Source organism: Spermophilus citellus (assembly GCF_964194105.1).
Source record: "Spermophilus citellus genome assembly, chromosome: 4".
Classification (NCBI taxonomy): Eukaryota; Metazoa; Chordata; class Mammalia; order Rodentia; family Sciuridae; genus Spermophilus; species Spermophilus citellus.
Window position 1 is genome coordinate 20316171 of NC_138185.1, and position 14331 is coordinate 20330501.

At 37.5% G+C, this 14331-nt stretch overlaps 1 protein-coding gene across 10 annotated transcripts in view; it reads right to left on the reverse strand.

The window, feature by feature from the left end:
• Nucleotides 1-14331, reverse strand: part of RALGAPB (Ral GTPase activating protein non-catalytic subunit beta) — a 108314-nt gene continuing 93983 nt past the window's right edge. For all 10 annotated transcript variants that reach the window (XM_081293113.1, XM_081293112.1, XM_081293116.1 and 7 more), the window contains 4 exons: nucleotides 9990-10098; nucleotides 9156-9234; nucleotides 4821-4969; nucleotides 1-4151 (listed from right to left, as the gene is read on the reverse strand). In XM_081293113.1, the coding sequence (XP_081149239.1) occupies nucleotides 3958-4151; nucleotides 4821-4969; nucleotides 9156-9234; nucleotides 9990-10098 (531 nt within the window). In that variant the 3' untranslated portion in view covers nucleotides 1-3957. The remainder of the gene's footprint in view (nucleotides 4152-4820; nucleotides 4970-9155; nucleotides 9235-9989; nucleotides 10099-14331) is intronic.

Below are 14331 nucleotides of genomic sequence, written 5' to 3' on the forward strand. Positions count from 1 at the left end.
TTATTAGATAAGAATCTCCTTAAAATTTAATTAACTAAATGTATTACATTCAGTATTCCATGGATTTCTTCTGGACAAAGATCGGCATAAATACAAACAGACCTCTAGACCTTCTTCCCTAGCTGACGAAGATCAAACACAGGAGGCGAGGGGACACAGGTACACCTTTATATTTACATCTCGCCTTTACTTTACAGTTCAGTGCCAGAAGTATTTACAGAAAATACAATAAGAAAAAGATCATGTCTTGGCAACATACCGAAATTCATACAAATAGTATATATGGTTTCAAGCAAATAATGATACTGCTTAGTTTTTAGCCACGACTGCCAAGCCCTTCAGAAAAAGATGTCTTGGTCACTGCAGGAGACAAGGACTTGGGAAACTTGGTTTGCTTCAACAAATATTTATTGGGCGCCTACTATATGCAAGGCACTGTGGAATCCCAAATTACACCTTTTTCCCTCACCATTAAAAAATGAAAAGTGTCTGAAGAACAAGGGTCAATATTCTGAGAAGAACACCACACAGTGCATGGCTTTGTTAGCTGCTGAGAGACCATGGTCTGACTCCACACCATCCAAAGGATCCCTCCAATCTCTCCACCTCAGGAAGAGGATGTTGGGAGCCCTGAAGCAGACCAGCTGGCTCCAATATCAGTTTGTGTAAACATACACATCAATCTTTTTAGGAAGCTATAATCTGAATGGGTCTTACAATGCTGAATGAGAATTATCACCAGCAGGAGTGTCCAGTATTTATGTCAACATCTACCAAAAAACAGGTCTTTGCAAAAGACCGACTCTCGCTTTAGGTGAAGCTCTACTTTTCAACAGAAATAAATACTCTCAAAGACTGTCTCTAGAAATCAGTCTGCAGAGCCTGACAAATGCTTCCCCAGCACATGTAAGAAGGAACTGTTCATGAACACCTTGCGCACACAACCGGTGGGCAACGGACATTACTGGCCAACGGCATAGGTATTTTGTATACATAAATGAGAGCAGAGAAGGACTGTCTTGAAAAAGAGGACCTGGAAGCCAAGGAAAACACGAGTGTGTGTGTGTGGCTAGGGAGGGGAACAGCTCTTGCCTTGTATTATTCCAAAGGACAGGAAAGGGTCTTAGGAGAAAGCCCTGGATGAAAGGGAGAGGTGGCTAGACATGGAAAGGGTTAGAAAGGTAAGACCCCTCCTTTGTCCTTAATGCTCCCAAAGAGGAGCAAAGCCCCCACCTTCCTGAAACTTCAGAAGGGAGCATGAGGAGTGACTCACTTGTCTCTTGAGCAGTGCTTTCTTCTTCCCAGAATGCCACATGCATCCACCCCCAGCACATGTAGCCAAAGTGGACTACTAAAGATTATTACCAGGTATTAAATATGTTCCTCTGGCAATATTCTACTCAAAGTGATTTTTTTTTTGGGGGGTAACCAGGGATTGAACTCAGGGGCACTCGACTACTGAGCCACACACACATCCCCAGCCCTATTTTGTACTTTAGAGACAGGATCTCACCGAGTTGCTTAGTACCTCACCTTTGCCAAGGCTGGCTTTGAACTCGTGATCCTCCTGTCTCAACCTCCCAAGTTGCTGGGATTACAGGTGTGCATCACCACGCCCGGCTCAAAGTGATTTTTAATACAGGCAATTGGGTGACCTTAGTGACCATGAATCCCAAGTCATACTAGTGAAAGGTCCAAGGGTTCATACCACACTCCCTTTTTAGACAGATGAAATTTTGAGCAGAAGGAACCAGCACTTGGTGAGGTATGTGGATCAGACAGCATGTTGGCTCTGTATACCCCGGTGGGGGGAAGGTCACAACTCCTTCCCTGGGGGACCACCAAGTCTCCCAGACTGCAAAATGTATTCACTTGCCAAAATCATTAGAATTCTAAAGAGTGGCCAGAAACTAGAGCTATCTTAAGAATCGGCAAGTCCATCCTCAACACACACATACTGTATATTGTTCTGACATTTAAACTATGACAAAAGTAAAAGATTTATCTGAAGAATCACTGAGGAAGTACATCAACAGCAGTTATTTTTAACCTCTGGAATGTTCTAAGTTACACACTCATTTATGGCCTTCTTTGTTCACTTCAACCAGAACAAGGGATCATTTTCCCATGAAATATCAATCTGATATTTCCTTTAAAGTTATTAAGCCTTACCTTATTCTTGCTGGAGCTACTAAATCATTTTTAGAGTATAAATCACTAAATCATTATCACACATTCCTCCCCTCCTCCCATAACATCTGGAAACATCAACTTATTGCCCAGCTCAAAAAGAAAACCAATTATTAAATAATATTATACCCTGAATAGAAACTAGAGTAATAGAAGTAGGCGGGGAAGGGTAACTTTACCTGAGCTTACAAAAAGGAAGAAAAGGGTGTGGCCAACTTGTGACCAAGAGCTGCTATGCCCACATTTCTTGCTCAGAGGTGGCAAAATGCATACTTCTGGGATAGCTGTCTGGCAAGGAATTAGGTCCTACACTACCCCTGACCCTCTAAGAAAATGACTGAAACACCAAGCCAAACAGGCCAGTGTAGCCCTGACCTACAGAACCTAATAACATTAGAGTGCAAGTGGAAAAATATCCTTGAACAACTCTGATCACTATTCTTTGTACTTCAAATGTCACTTATTTTTCTTCATACAAAATAATCTTGCTAAAGAAGAAAGCACACACGAAAAAAGGAGAAATGAATGGTATATACTATAGCACTATAACAGGAATCCTTGTAAGGATGGTCTGCATCTGGGTTTGGCCACCTCCAAAGTTTTATCCCTGGCAGAAAAGTAGCAGCGAGTTAACAGAAATATTTCCAATACCCTGGCAGGGATTTGCTGGGCCTTTAGCTGCAAAGTCCTGACAGCAAGACAGCCATTTTTAACAGCATCTGCCCAAGAAGGTAGCCACTAACATTTGCCAATCATGATGCAATCCACGAGCTTTCCAGAAGAGACCTGAAGTAGTAGCATTAAGAGGCTACTTCCTGACCCCAAATGAGAATCCTTCATCAACTATTACGGTTTGCTGCTTGGTCCTGAAATAAGAGATAATGGATGAAACTAAATAATTTTCAACCCTGCTGTGAATTTATATTTCTTGATATGTAATCAAGAATCACAAATATTTAAGCTGTTATTTTGTCGCCAAGCTGGACACAAATAATGGAGAGTAGAGGCATCACTGCTGTCTGACAGCTTTGAAACCCCACAAACTTCATTAGTATCTCCATTAGAGGACAAGGCTGAGCCTCCATTGTAATCTGTCCACTCAGGAACTAAGGCCTTCAGATAGATCTGTGTAGTGATGAGCATGGCAGCTTGTTTAAATATGGAGAGAAAATATGGAATATGTTAATGTCAGACTTCTTTTCTGAGCCAAAGACATTTATGTTCTTTTCTTTTTGTCAGTTTGACAGTTGGATGACAAATGGACCTATAAGTGAGCAGAAGGCTGAGACTCCTTTCCTTCTCCTCCATTCTGTCAGCACAAGCCTGTAAGTGTCCTGGAAGATTGTGAGACAGATTTTGATTTTGAATACAACCTCCTAAAAAGTGAGGTATAAAACTATCTTCAACTTCTAATTTGCAAATTTGCTGATACTACCAATACATGTGTTTAACTGAGATGCATTAAAAACCTTTCTCCTCAAAAGGCTTATATTTAACTAAAATTGTCACTTTTAAAAGAAAGTTTATGGCTAAAATGTTTATCGTCATTACCAGCAGGAATATGATTGTGTCTGGGAGCCCATTTCACTAGAAAGCCAAAAGTCTTCTATCCAATGGGTTTACAATGTGTTTCTTCTATTCCGGTGATTAAACAGCAAGCTCTTGGGGAGTGATTTGTTTATTTTTACAGTGATCACCTATCAAACTGTCTTGCTTTGATATTACAGTCCCCACACTGGAGTTCAACTGTCCTAGACAGACAGTGGTCTAAGAACTGCAGCTCTTGAGTCCAACCTCCTGGAAAAGTGAAGTATAAAACTCTGGCTCCAACTGCTTGTTTCGATACTTGTTGACGATGTCGGTGATTTTCTGTTTCCGACGGACATGTGGTGGGCTGTAGGAGTCACTTTCCAGTCTCTTTCTTCTACAAATGTTTATTACAGTCTGCCTCACCAGAAAGCCTTGAAAACAGAGGTTAAAATAATTGTCAACAGCCAGTTGTCAGGTGACCTCTCAGAGGACCTGTCCCTCCTCCTCACTACCTCATTCCATTCGCGTAACTTCCCATCCCAGAGAGACAGGCACAGCACTAAGAACAAACCCGCACAAGAATGACAATGAGGAGGGAACGCAGAATCAAAATCTGGTTTGACAATCCATTTCCTGCCCTGGCTTGCAAACAGATATCTTCCTTGACTAATATTCAAAGTTTGTGAAGTCCCATTTGTACTTACTAAAGACAGTTTAAAACAGAATAAAATGTGCTTCCTTTTTAACAAGAACAGTAGCATTTTCTACATATAGACTCTAGAAAGTAATAGTATCTTTTCCTTATTTTTACTACTTTTTGGTTTATAAAAGTGTTAAAAGAGCTGGGTATGATGGTGCATACTTGTAATCCCAGCGGCTCTGGAGGCTGAGACAGGAGGATTGAGAGTTCAAAGCCAGCCTTAGCAATGATAAGGCGCTAAGCAACTCAGTGAGACCTTGTCTCTAAATAAAATACAAAATAGGGCTGCAGATGTGGCTCAGTGGTTGAGTGCCCCTGACTTCGATCCCCAGTACCCAAAAAAGTTTTAAAAGAACGAAGGAATGAAACCTCAGTCCTTCAACGCACATGAAGACCTTACCGAGTGCTCGCCGGCTGACTATCATCCCATCCACAAGAGGGATGACCATGTTAAATTTTCCAGTGGCTCCTTGGATTTTTATCCGGAACAATCCAGTGTTTAAAGGGTGTATGAAGATAACTGGAACTTCTTTTTCAAGATTTGTAGATCTTAAGAAAAGAAAAGTCTTTTCAGCTCAGACACATAAGAACTAAAGTCCCCCATATATAGCATCAGAACAGCCCGCATCTCCTATGCTGTTGCTGACAATCCTCTTTCTGGGAGGCCATATTGCTGTATCCATAACACTTAGCTCTAAGTGCTCATTTCTGGAGTCAGGCTTTTTATGTCAACAAAGGTTGAGAAGAATGCTTAGAAAACCACTGGGGAGACAAGATAGAAAAGCCAAGAATCTATTGTAGGAAGCTGCGAATCCAGCAGCAAGCTATGGGACTTCTACTTAGCTCTCCCTTTTGTAGGGAACATAATGTACTTGCCAGAGTGCAGGGAATTCCAGCACAGTGGAGGATATACCTCAGAGCAAATGAGGAACAGCTGAAGCTCAGTGTGGAAATTCTGGAAGTCAAGAGAAGAGGTTGGGAGGGTCATCAGTCTGAACTGGTGGCAAGTGGCCTCTTCAGCTGAGGTGATAAATGGCCACATCTTGGCAGGGCCAAAACTGTTAGAGCCACTGACTGACTGGCAGATGCTAAGGTCAGCAACTGCACCTCTGAACGAGTAAGTCACATATCACACATCATGGATAGGCCAACCCATCTGGAGGTACTCATGTTATTATGTGATGCTCTAAGCTGGTGGCTTTTTTCTTTATAACACATTTTCTTTCTATAGAGGCAAAGTGACTAATAGGGCATTATGTAAAATTGTGGATGTGTAACCAACGTGATTCTGCAATCTGCATTTGGGGTAAAAATGGGGGTTCATAACCCACTTCAATCTAATGTATGAAATATGATATGTCAAGAGCTTTGTAATGTTGTGAACAACCAAAAAAAAAAAAAAAGAGGCAAAGTGAGTTTAGCAAAAGAAATACTGAGTTAATTTTTCAAAACATTTAAAAAATAATAAATACTAGAGTAATTCTGTCCTCAAACTGAATTCTAAACTTTGCTAATCTACCAATAAAATACAAATTTTACAGCCATATCTTATTACAACTTTTTTTTTTAAGAGAGAGAGAATTTATTTATTTATTTATTTATTTATTTTTTAGTTTTCGACAGACACAACATCTTTGTTTGTATGTGGTGCTGAGGATCGAACCCAGGCCGCATGCATGCCAGGAGAGCACGCTACTGCCCGAGCCACGTCCCCAGCCCCTTATTAAAACTTTTGACCTAAAAAGATTAAAACCACAAAACAGTATAAGTCAGTTAAAGGTCTACTTCCAACTAGCTACAGAAATGCCATCCTTATGACAACTATCCCATAGTCTCTTCAGGAAATCACCATCATGAAGAATAAAAAGGAGGTTGTTTCAGAGTAAAAGAGATGGAAGGAGTTAACACCAGATGCATAGTCGTGGAATGAATTCTGAATTGAATAAACCAGTTGTAAAGAAATTTTTAGGGAATGTGGAGAAATGTGAGTATTATTAACTTATATTGGGATAATGTTATCATTAGCTATCTGAAAAGTGTTTTTAAGGAATACATACTGATATATTTAGAATGTTATGAAATCTGTAATTTGTTTAAGATTACTTCAATTTGTTGCATATGGATTTCCAATTTTCCCAGCACCATTTGTTGAAGATGCTATCCTTCCTCCATTGCATGCTTTAAAAACAAATGCCAAATGTCTGCTTTGATATAATGAGAACAACTAAGAACAGAACAGGAAGGAAGAGCATGAGGAAAAGACTACAGTAAACAAAGACGAATGGGGGGAGAGAAACGGGGAGAGAAGGGAAAGCACATGGAAATGGTAGGAGACCTTCAATGATACATAAAATTATAAGAGGTTATGAGGGGCAAGGGGGAAGGAAAAAGAGGGAGAGAATTGAACAACAGCAGGGGAGGTAGAGAGGGAAGATGGGAGGGGAGGGGAGGGGAGGGGGGATAGTAGGGGATAGGAAAGGTAGCAGAATACAACAGTCACTAATATGGCATTATGTAAAAATGTGAATATGTAACAGATGTGATTCTGCAATCTGTATTTGGGGTGAAAATGGGAGTTCAAAACACAATTTGAGTCAAATGTATGAAAGATGATATATCATGAACTATGTAATGCCTTAAATAATCAATAAAAAAAAAAGATTACTTCAACATGAAAATCATGAAACTTTTAAGAATGACTTCCTTTTTTAGAAAAAAAAATTAAATGATAGTGTTAAAATAAACTACTTGGGAAGGTGAGAGAGGATTGCCAAGTTAGAGACCAGAACAAGCAACTGTCTCACTGGGACCCTGTCTCAAAATAAAAAATAAAAAGGGTTGGGGATGTAGTTCAAGCATAGAGTACCCCTGGGTTTAATTTCCAATACCACAAACAAACAAATGAACAAACATCTACAGATTTTCTTCAATAATAATCTAACAATGTTAGAATAAGTTCATCTTACATGCAATTAGTATCAGATGATGTAAACAGAAGGAACTGAAGTTAAAATACTAAGTTTGGGGACAGCTCTGTGATGTAGAGATGAGATTAGCAACTGAGGGAAAGCCTGGGTTTGGATCCCTTCTTCTGCATTTACTGAGTGCATGGGGCTGAGGAATTACCTCTGTGGGCATATTTTATCCTACTGGTAAAACAGGGATGATAATTATAACTTGGAGTTGTAAACCAAAAACCAACAAGCAAAATGTCTTGAAAGTTATAAAGATCAAACAACACGTTATTATCTTAAAATCATATTCTCTTCTTATTCTTTTTGTAAATGGGCAGGTAAGACAGAAATTTTAACATAATAACAAAATTAGTATTACATTTTACTTCAAAATACTTTCCCGTTAAATAGCTCATTAGATTAGGATATTTTAACTGCTATTATCCAGAATGATTATTTTTCCAATTTAACTCCATCATTTCTGTCTTAATTATTAACACAGTCTTCATTAATACTTTAAGAATTTAACCTTTATTTTATTTATTTGTTTTTATGCGGTGCTGAGGATCAAACCCAAGTCCTCAACCATGCTGGGCAAGTGCTCTGTAACCCCAGCCCCTTCATTAATACTTAATTGCTGCCTCTTTTCCATTTTTCCTTTTACTATAGGCAAATGTAAAACAGGAATTAATTATATTATTTAAAAATTCAGTGCTCAACATCACTGATTATCAGGGAAACTCAAATTAAAACCACAATGAAATATCACTTCATACCAGTTAGAATGACCATTTAAAAGAACAAATAAATAAGGCTAAGTGTGGTGATGATATAGGGAATAAGGAATCCGTGTACACTATTAATGGGAATGTAAATTAATGCAGCCACTATGGAAATCATTAAGGCAATTCCTCAAAAAATTAAAAACAGAACTACCATGTGAACCAGCAATCCTGCTTCTGGATATATAAGAGGACCTCAAAGCGGTTTATTTGCACTTGCATGTTCATTGCACCATTATTCACAACAGCCAAGACATGGAAGCATGTTGGATGTCCTCAAGAGATGAATGGATTAAGAATATACCACATATATATACAACAGAATATTTTTCAGCTTTAAAAAGAAAGAAATTCTGCCAGTTATAGTAACTTGGATGAATCTGGAGAACATTATGCCAAGTGAAATAAACCAGCCAATCAAAAGACAAATTTTACATGACACCACTTACATGATGAATCTAAAATAATCAAATCAATAAAAGCAGAGAGTAGAATGGGGATGGAGAGAGAGGGAACAGGGATATTAATGAAATGGTAAAACGTTTCCATCATGCAGGATAAATAAGTCCTAGAAATCAACTGTACAATACAGTGGCTAAAGTTAACTATACTGAATTGTTTACTTAAATTTAAAATGTGTACAACTTTTTATGTATCATTCATACCTCAATAAAGTATTTTTTAAAAATTCTCACAAATTTGATAACCTTGTGCATGTATGTACAAACTTTTGATTCTTTATTTTTATTTTTTGCCTTTAATCTTTTTGTTTTATATTCCTTCTTTAAAAAAAATCTCTTTTTAGTTGTTGATGGACCTTTATTTTATTTGCTTATTTAATGTGGTGCTGGGAATCCAATGCAGTGCCTCACGTACAAAGCAAGCACTCTACTGCTGAGCTATAACTCCAGGCCCTATAATTCCTTCTTTATTAAGCTACAACTGACATAAAAAACAGACATGCTGATAAGCTTCAAGCAAATAAAAAAAAAAAAGTACCTCAGAGAAGTGCTACTATTTGCAGTAGTTTCCACACCAGTACTGATCTCTGTCATCAGATCTGAAAGAGGAAAATTTTCTGCAAAGAAATAATAACATTAAAATTAATATCCCTCTCATTTTCCCCAAACAATAAGAAATCCAATTTTCTAATCTCTTTACACAGGCAGACAACAAATATACAGACCATGCTCTCCTATGTAATCCTAATGATTCCCCTAGATGGAAGAAAAAAAAAAAAAAAACCCTCCCTCAAGAAATACTTCAGTTAAGTTCATCTAAAGTGAAGGATTTTCAGAACATGATCCATGGTCTGTGAGGGTTTGGCTGGAAAGCAACTACTGTAGTTTCCCACAAACTCTGGGATTCTAAGGTAAGTATGCATTTCTAACGCTCTCATGTTGCTTACATAAAAACAACAAAAAAACATCCGTAGTAGGACACTTAAAGACAAATTAACCTTTATATTAAAACTAGACAGAGCACATGGAAATATTGTGTATGAAATCCTTCCCCTTCCCTTCTCCAGAGGTCCTGGGAAGATTGGGACATTAACTCTGATACAAATAGGAATAGTTAAAAGTTTTCTATCAACTAGTCTCATAGAATCTTTACAACTGTGAAATAAGTGGCATGATTATCTCCATTTTACAGATGATCAATCTCAAAGTTAATGCAACTAAGCAGTGGAGATGAGACACAAACCCAGGCTTGCTGGATTCTAATCCCTGCTCTTGGCCACTACAACATGCCTCTGCTCCCACTTCCTTCAGACATTTGGCAGGTCACTGTCATTCTGTTATTTTATTTATGGACAACGTCCTTATACAATACCTATATCATCATAGCGTTCTACCCAGACCACAGAAACTCTTGTCTCAGGTCCAAGAGGAGGCACAGGGCGACCCTGAGGCAGCTTCTTCATTCTGGAACTGGGACTGAGCTATATGAAGAAGAGGAGAGAAAAAGTGCAGACTTCATAAAACTACCCAGTCATACATTTATGTAAGATATTCAGCTTACAATGTAAGTATCAGGTCATGAAATCACTTCAGGAAAAAAAATGCAAAATACATTTGCCAGAAAACACTTCTTTGGCTTCTTCTTCTTCTTTTTTTTTTTTTTTAATCAGTCTTAACCTAGAAAGTGGAAATGAAGTCCTGAAATTGTCAAAGGAAAAGAGACAAGGAATACTGAACAATTTTAGTTTGCATACCTACCTTATTGCTAATTTTGCTATGTATTAAAGGGGGCTTAAAGGGATCTGAGTCTATATTATAACCAGAAAAAGGATGCTTTCTCCATCAGAGCAGTATCACTACTTTGCCTGGAAACACTAAAATGTCCCATATCAGCAAGTTATTCCTAGTTTTCAGACCAGATGTTTCCTAGCAATTTAGGCCTAGTCCTTTTCCTTATCGGCAAAAAGAATTCTTGGGACTTTCCTATCAAGAACAATGTACTCTGGCTTTCCTGCCACCCAACTGGCTTTACATTTCTCTCCAAGGTTAATAGGACTATGGGGCTCTCCCTTGGCAAACTGGCATTCTGAGCTAACCCACTGTTAGGGCATGCAGCAAGCTGGTTGTGCTAAAGCCCTATACCAAGTCCACATATAGAAAAGGGAAATCCCATACGTAAGTTAAGTTTTAAAATTTAAACTGTTTTATTAGCACAGAAATATGTCTTCACCAAATGGCCAGAGTTCATGGCAAGCCCCCCAGACTTGTGCTTCTACTCTGCATTCACAGAAAATGACTGTTCCAAGATTTCTCCCAAACCAATCCAGTACATTCAGGGACTATTTTCTTAGCAGCATGGCATTTAATTTTCTTTAACTTTAATTTTCTCCATTTCTGATCTCTAACCCTAGATATAAAGGGCTCCTGAGAGGTCAGGTCTGTGTGGGTCATCTACCATTTGGCTAACTCAAAATAACCTTAATTACACCCACAAAATCCCTTTGTCAAGTAATGCAGCTTGATTATGGGATATCCCATCATATTCACAGGTTCCACTACACATAAGGGTAGGACATTCTACAAGGGCAATGGTCACTTGAGGTCATCTTAAAATCTTCCCCAACATACTACACTCATTCAATAGTTCTAACAGATGCAAAAAATACATTCTTTGGGCTGGAGTTGTGGTTCCAGAGGTAGAGTGCTCACCTAGCATGAGTGAGGTACTGGGTTCGATCCTTAGCACCACATAAAGTAAAATAAAGACATTGTGTCCACCTATAACTAAAAAATAAATATTTTTTTAAAATAGATTCTTTTAACACTTTCTACATACATGATCATGTCATCTGCAGTACATGTAGTTTCACTTCTTGTTTTCCAATTTTTATGCATTTTATTTCTTTTTCTAGACTTATTTCTCTGTATAAGACCCTTAAACAGAAATCATAGGAACTTGCCTTACCTGTCCTTCATCTCAGGGGGAAAAGCATTCAAGGATAATGTACAATGTGTTAAGTATAATGTTAGCTGTAGGTTCTTAGTCAATGCTCCGTATCAGGTTAAGGAAGCTTGCTTCTATTAATAGTTCACTGAGAAATTTTCTCATAAATGGGTGATACTGTTTTGTTAGCTGCTTTTCTGTGTTTATTGAAATAACCATTTGATTTTCCTTTTCTGAGTTTGTAAGTAGTCTACAGTGTAAATGGTAAATAAACACATGGTGCTTTAAGAGTCATCATTCTCTGGGTTTGAAGGCTGAACTGCAATGGCATTCAGAAAATGAGTACTCCGGCAGCTAACCTTGATATTTGCTCGGGCTGCCACACTTTACTACCACTTGATCCTCTCAAAATTGTACTCTGGAAAACTTTAAAACTCTGGATATGCAAAATCAAGACTGGTACCTCAGGGAGTCTACTATATAACTTGATGGTTTTTCCTAAATCAATTTTAAAGGTAGGACCCCTCCCATATTCCTTTTAAATCAGATGCCTATGTTGACAATTTTCACCATGGAAGGAGCCAAACTAAAATCCTGTAAAATTGCAGAATAACTTCAGTCAAGTTTATACTTCTTTCATCTTTTAAATTAATTGTTCTAAATTAATCTTCTTGTACTCATGATCTGGTCCTAGACTCTTGCTACCACTTACTTGGTCATTTTTCAGTAAAAATTAAGAGATTACATGAGGGAAAATATAGAAGGAAATAACATCTGTTGGAAAAGAAAGAGAAAGTATAGAAACAAAAACCTCTTTTCTTTTAGCAGGGGCTGTTGTACCACAAACAGTGTATTTATTCACATACTGCAATCTCCCCTTGTCTACAGGGGATATGTTCAAAACCTCCCTAGCCAGTGGATGCTTGAAACCAGTTAGTACTGATTGCTACATATACTATGTTTTTCCTATACACTCATAACATGATAAAGTTCAGTTTATAAATTAGGACACTGAGTTATTAACAATAACTAATAATAAAATAGAATTATAATATACAATAATAAAATATGTATAAATATATTCTCTCTCACACAAGATAACATTATATTATATCCATATCCTTCTTTCTGTGATGATGTAAGATGATATAGTACCAACATGATGAGAGGAACAAAAGTAGTATGATGTAGCATTAAGTTCCTTTGTAATAAGAGTTACTTGAACACAAGCATTGCAATGCCCCAATGCCATGACCAAGAATACTAACAGATAGCATATGCAGTGTAGATATGCTGTCCAAAAGGATGGGTCACCTCCTGTACAGGATAAAGTAGGACCACATGAGAAATCACCAAGCTATACAGAATAGTGTATAATTTAAAACTTATGAACGATTTATTTTTAGAACTTTCCATTTAATATTTTGGAACTTGGTTGAACATGGCCGACAAATTGGTAGAAAGTGAAATAGCAGGGGCTGAGGTTTTGACTTAGTGGTAGAGCACTTGCCTGGAATGTGTGGGGCACTGGGTTCAATCCTCAGCACCACCTAAAAATGAATACAAGTACTGTGTCCATCTACAACTAAAAAAAGTATTTTTAAAAAAGTGAGATAGCAGATAAGCAGGACTGCTATACTAAGTTATTCTCCAAAGTGTTGCCATTTTTATATAGTCACACTTTTTTAATTAATGCATTATAGTTACAAATAATAGTTGGGCTTATTATGATAAAAATCAAAATTAGATTTACTCCATTTCAATCCAAGGTATCTTCCCCTTTCCCGCCTCTCCTCCTCCCTCCCTCCATTCTCTTTCCTCTATTTTTCTGGTCTTCCTTTCACTTGTTTACTTGTCTATTTTTGAGTGGTGCTTTATGTATACACACAAAGGTGAAATTCACTGTATTTATACATGAAAGTAGCATAATTTTGTCAAATTCATTTCACATTTTCTCTCCTCTCCCTTTCAATTTCCTTTTATTCCACTGATCTTCCTTGTATCTTTATGATATCTGATCTTTATGATATCTGAGAGGAAACATTCAACCCTTAAGTTTGTGAATCTGGCTTATGTCATTTAGCATGATATTCTCCAGTTCCATTCATTTAGCAGCAAATGCCATAATTCCATCCTTCTTTATGATTTAAACTCCACTGTGTGTGTGTGTGTACCACATTTTTTTCTTCATTTTTAAAACTGGTTCCTTTATTTATTTATTTATTTATTTATTTAGAGAAAAAGGAGAAGAAGGTTTATCTACCCATCAGCAGGAATGGGGTAATCCTATTTCCCCTGAGATTAGGGAGGGGGAGAGATTAGGGAGGAGCAGAAAAAAGAGAAAGAGAAAGAAAGGTCCATTTTAAAAATAAGTTGCAGCAACTAATTTGTGGCTCAGTGATAAAGCTCTTGCCTAGCACATGTGAGGCACTGGGTTTGATCCTCAGCACCACATAAATATAAAATAAAGATATTGTGTCCACCTAAAAAATAAAAAATAATATTTTTTTAAAATAATAAGTTGCAGTGGCACAGCAGCAAGGGCTATATTCAAAACATAAAGTGGATATGAAAAATTGTGCTCTATATGTGTAATAAGAATTTTAATACATTCCACTGCAGTGTATTTTAAAAAATAATAAAATCAATAAAAAATAAAGTGGATCATTATTATATTTCCTATCAATTTCTATATTCCATTTCTATGGAAAAATGGGTGACAACATCTCCAAACTACTTCCTGTTGAAAGAGGGAGAAGTTGGGGGAAGT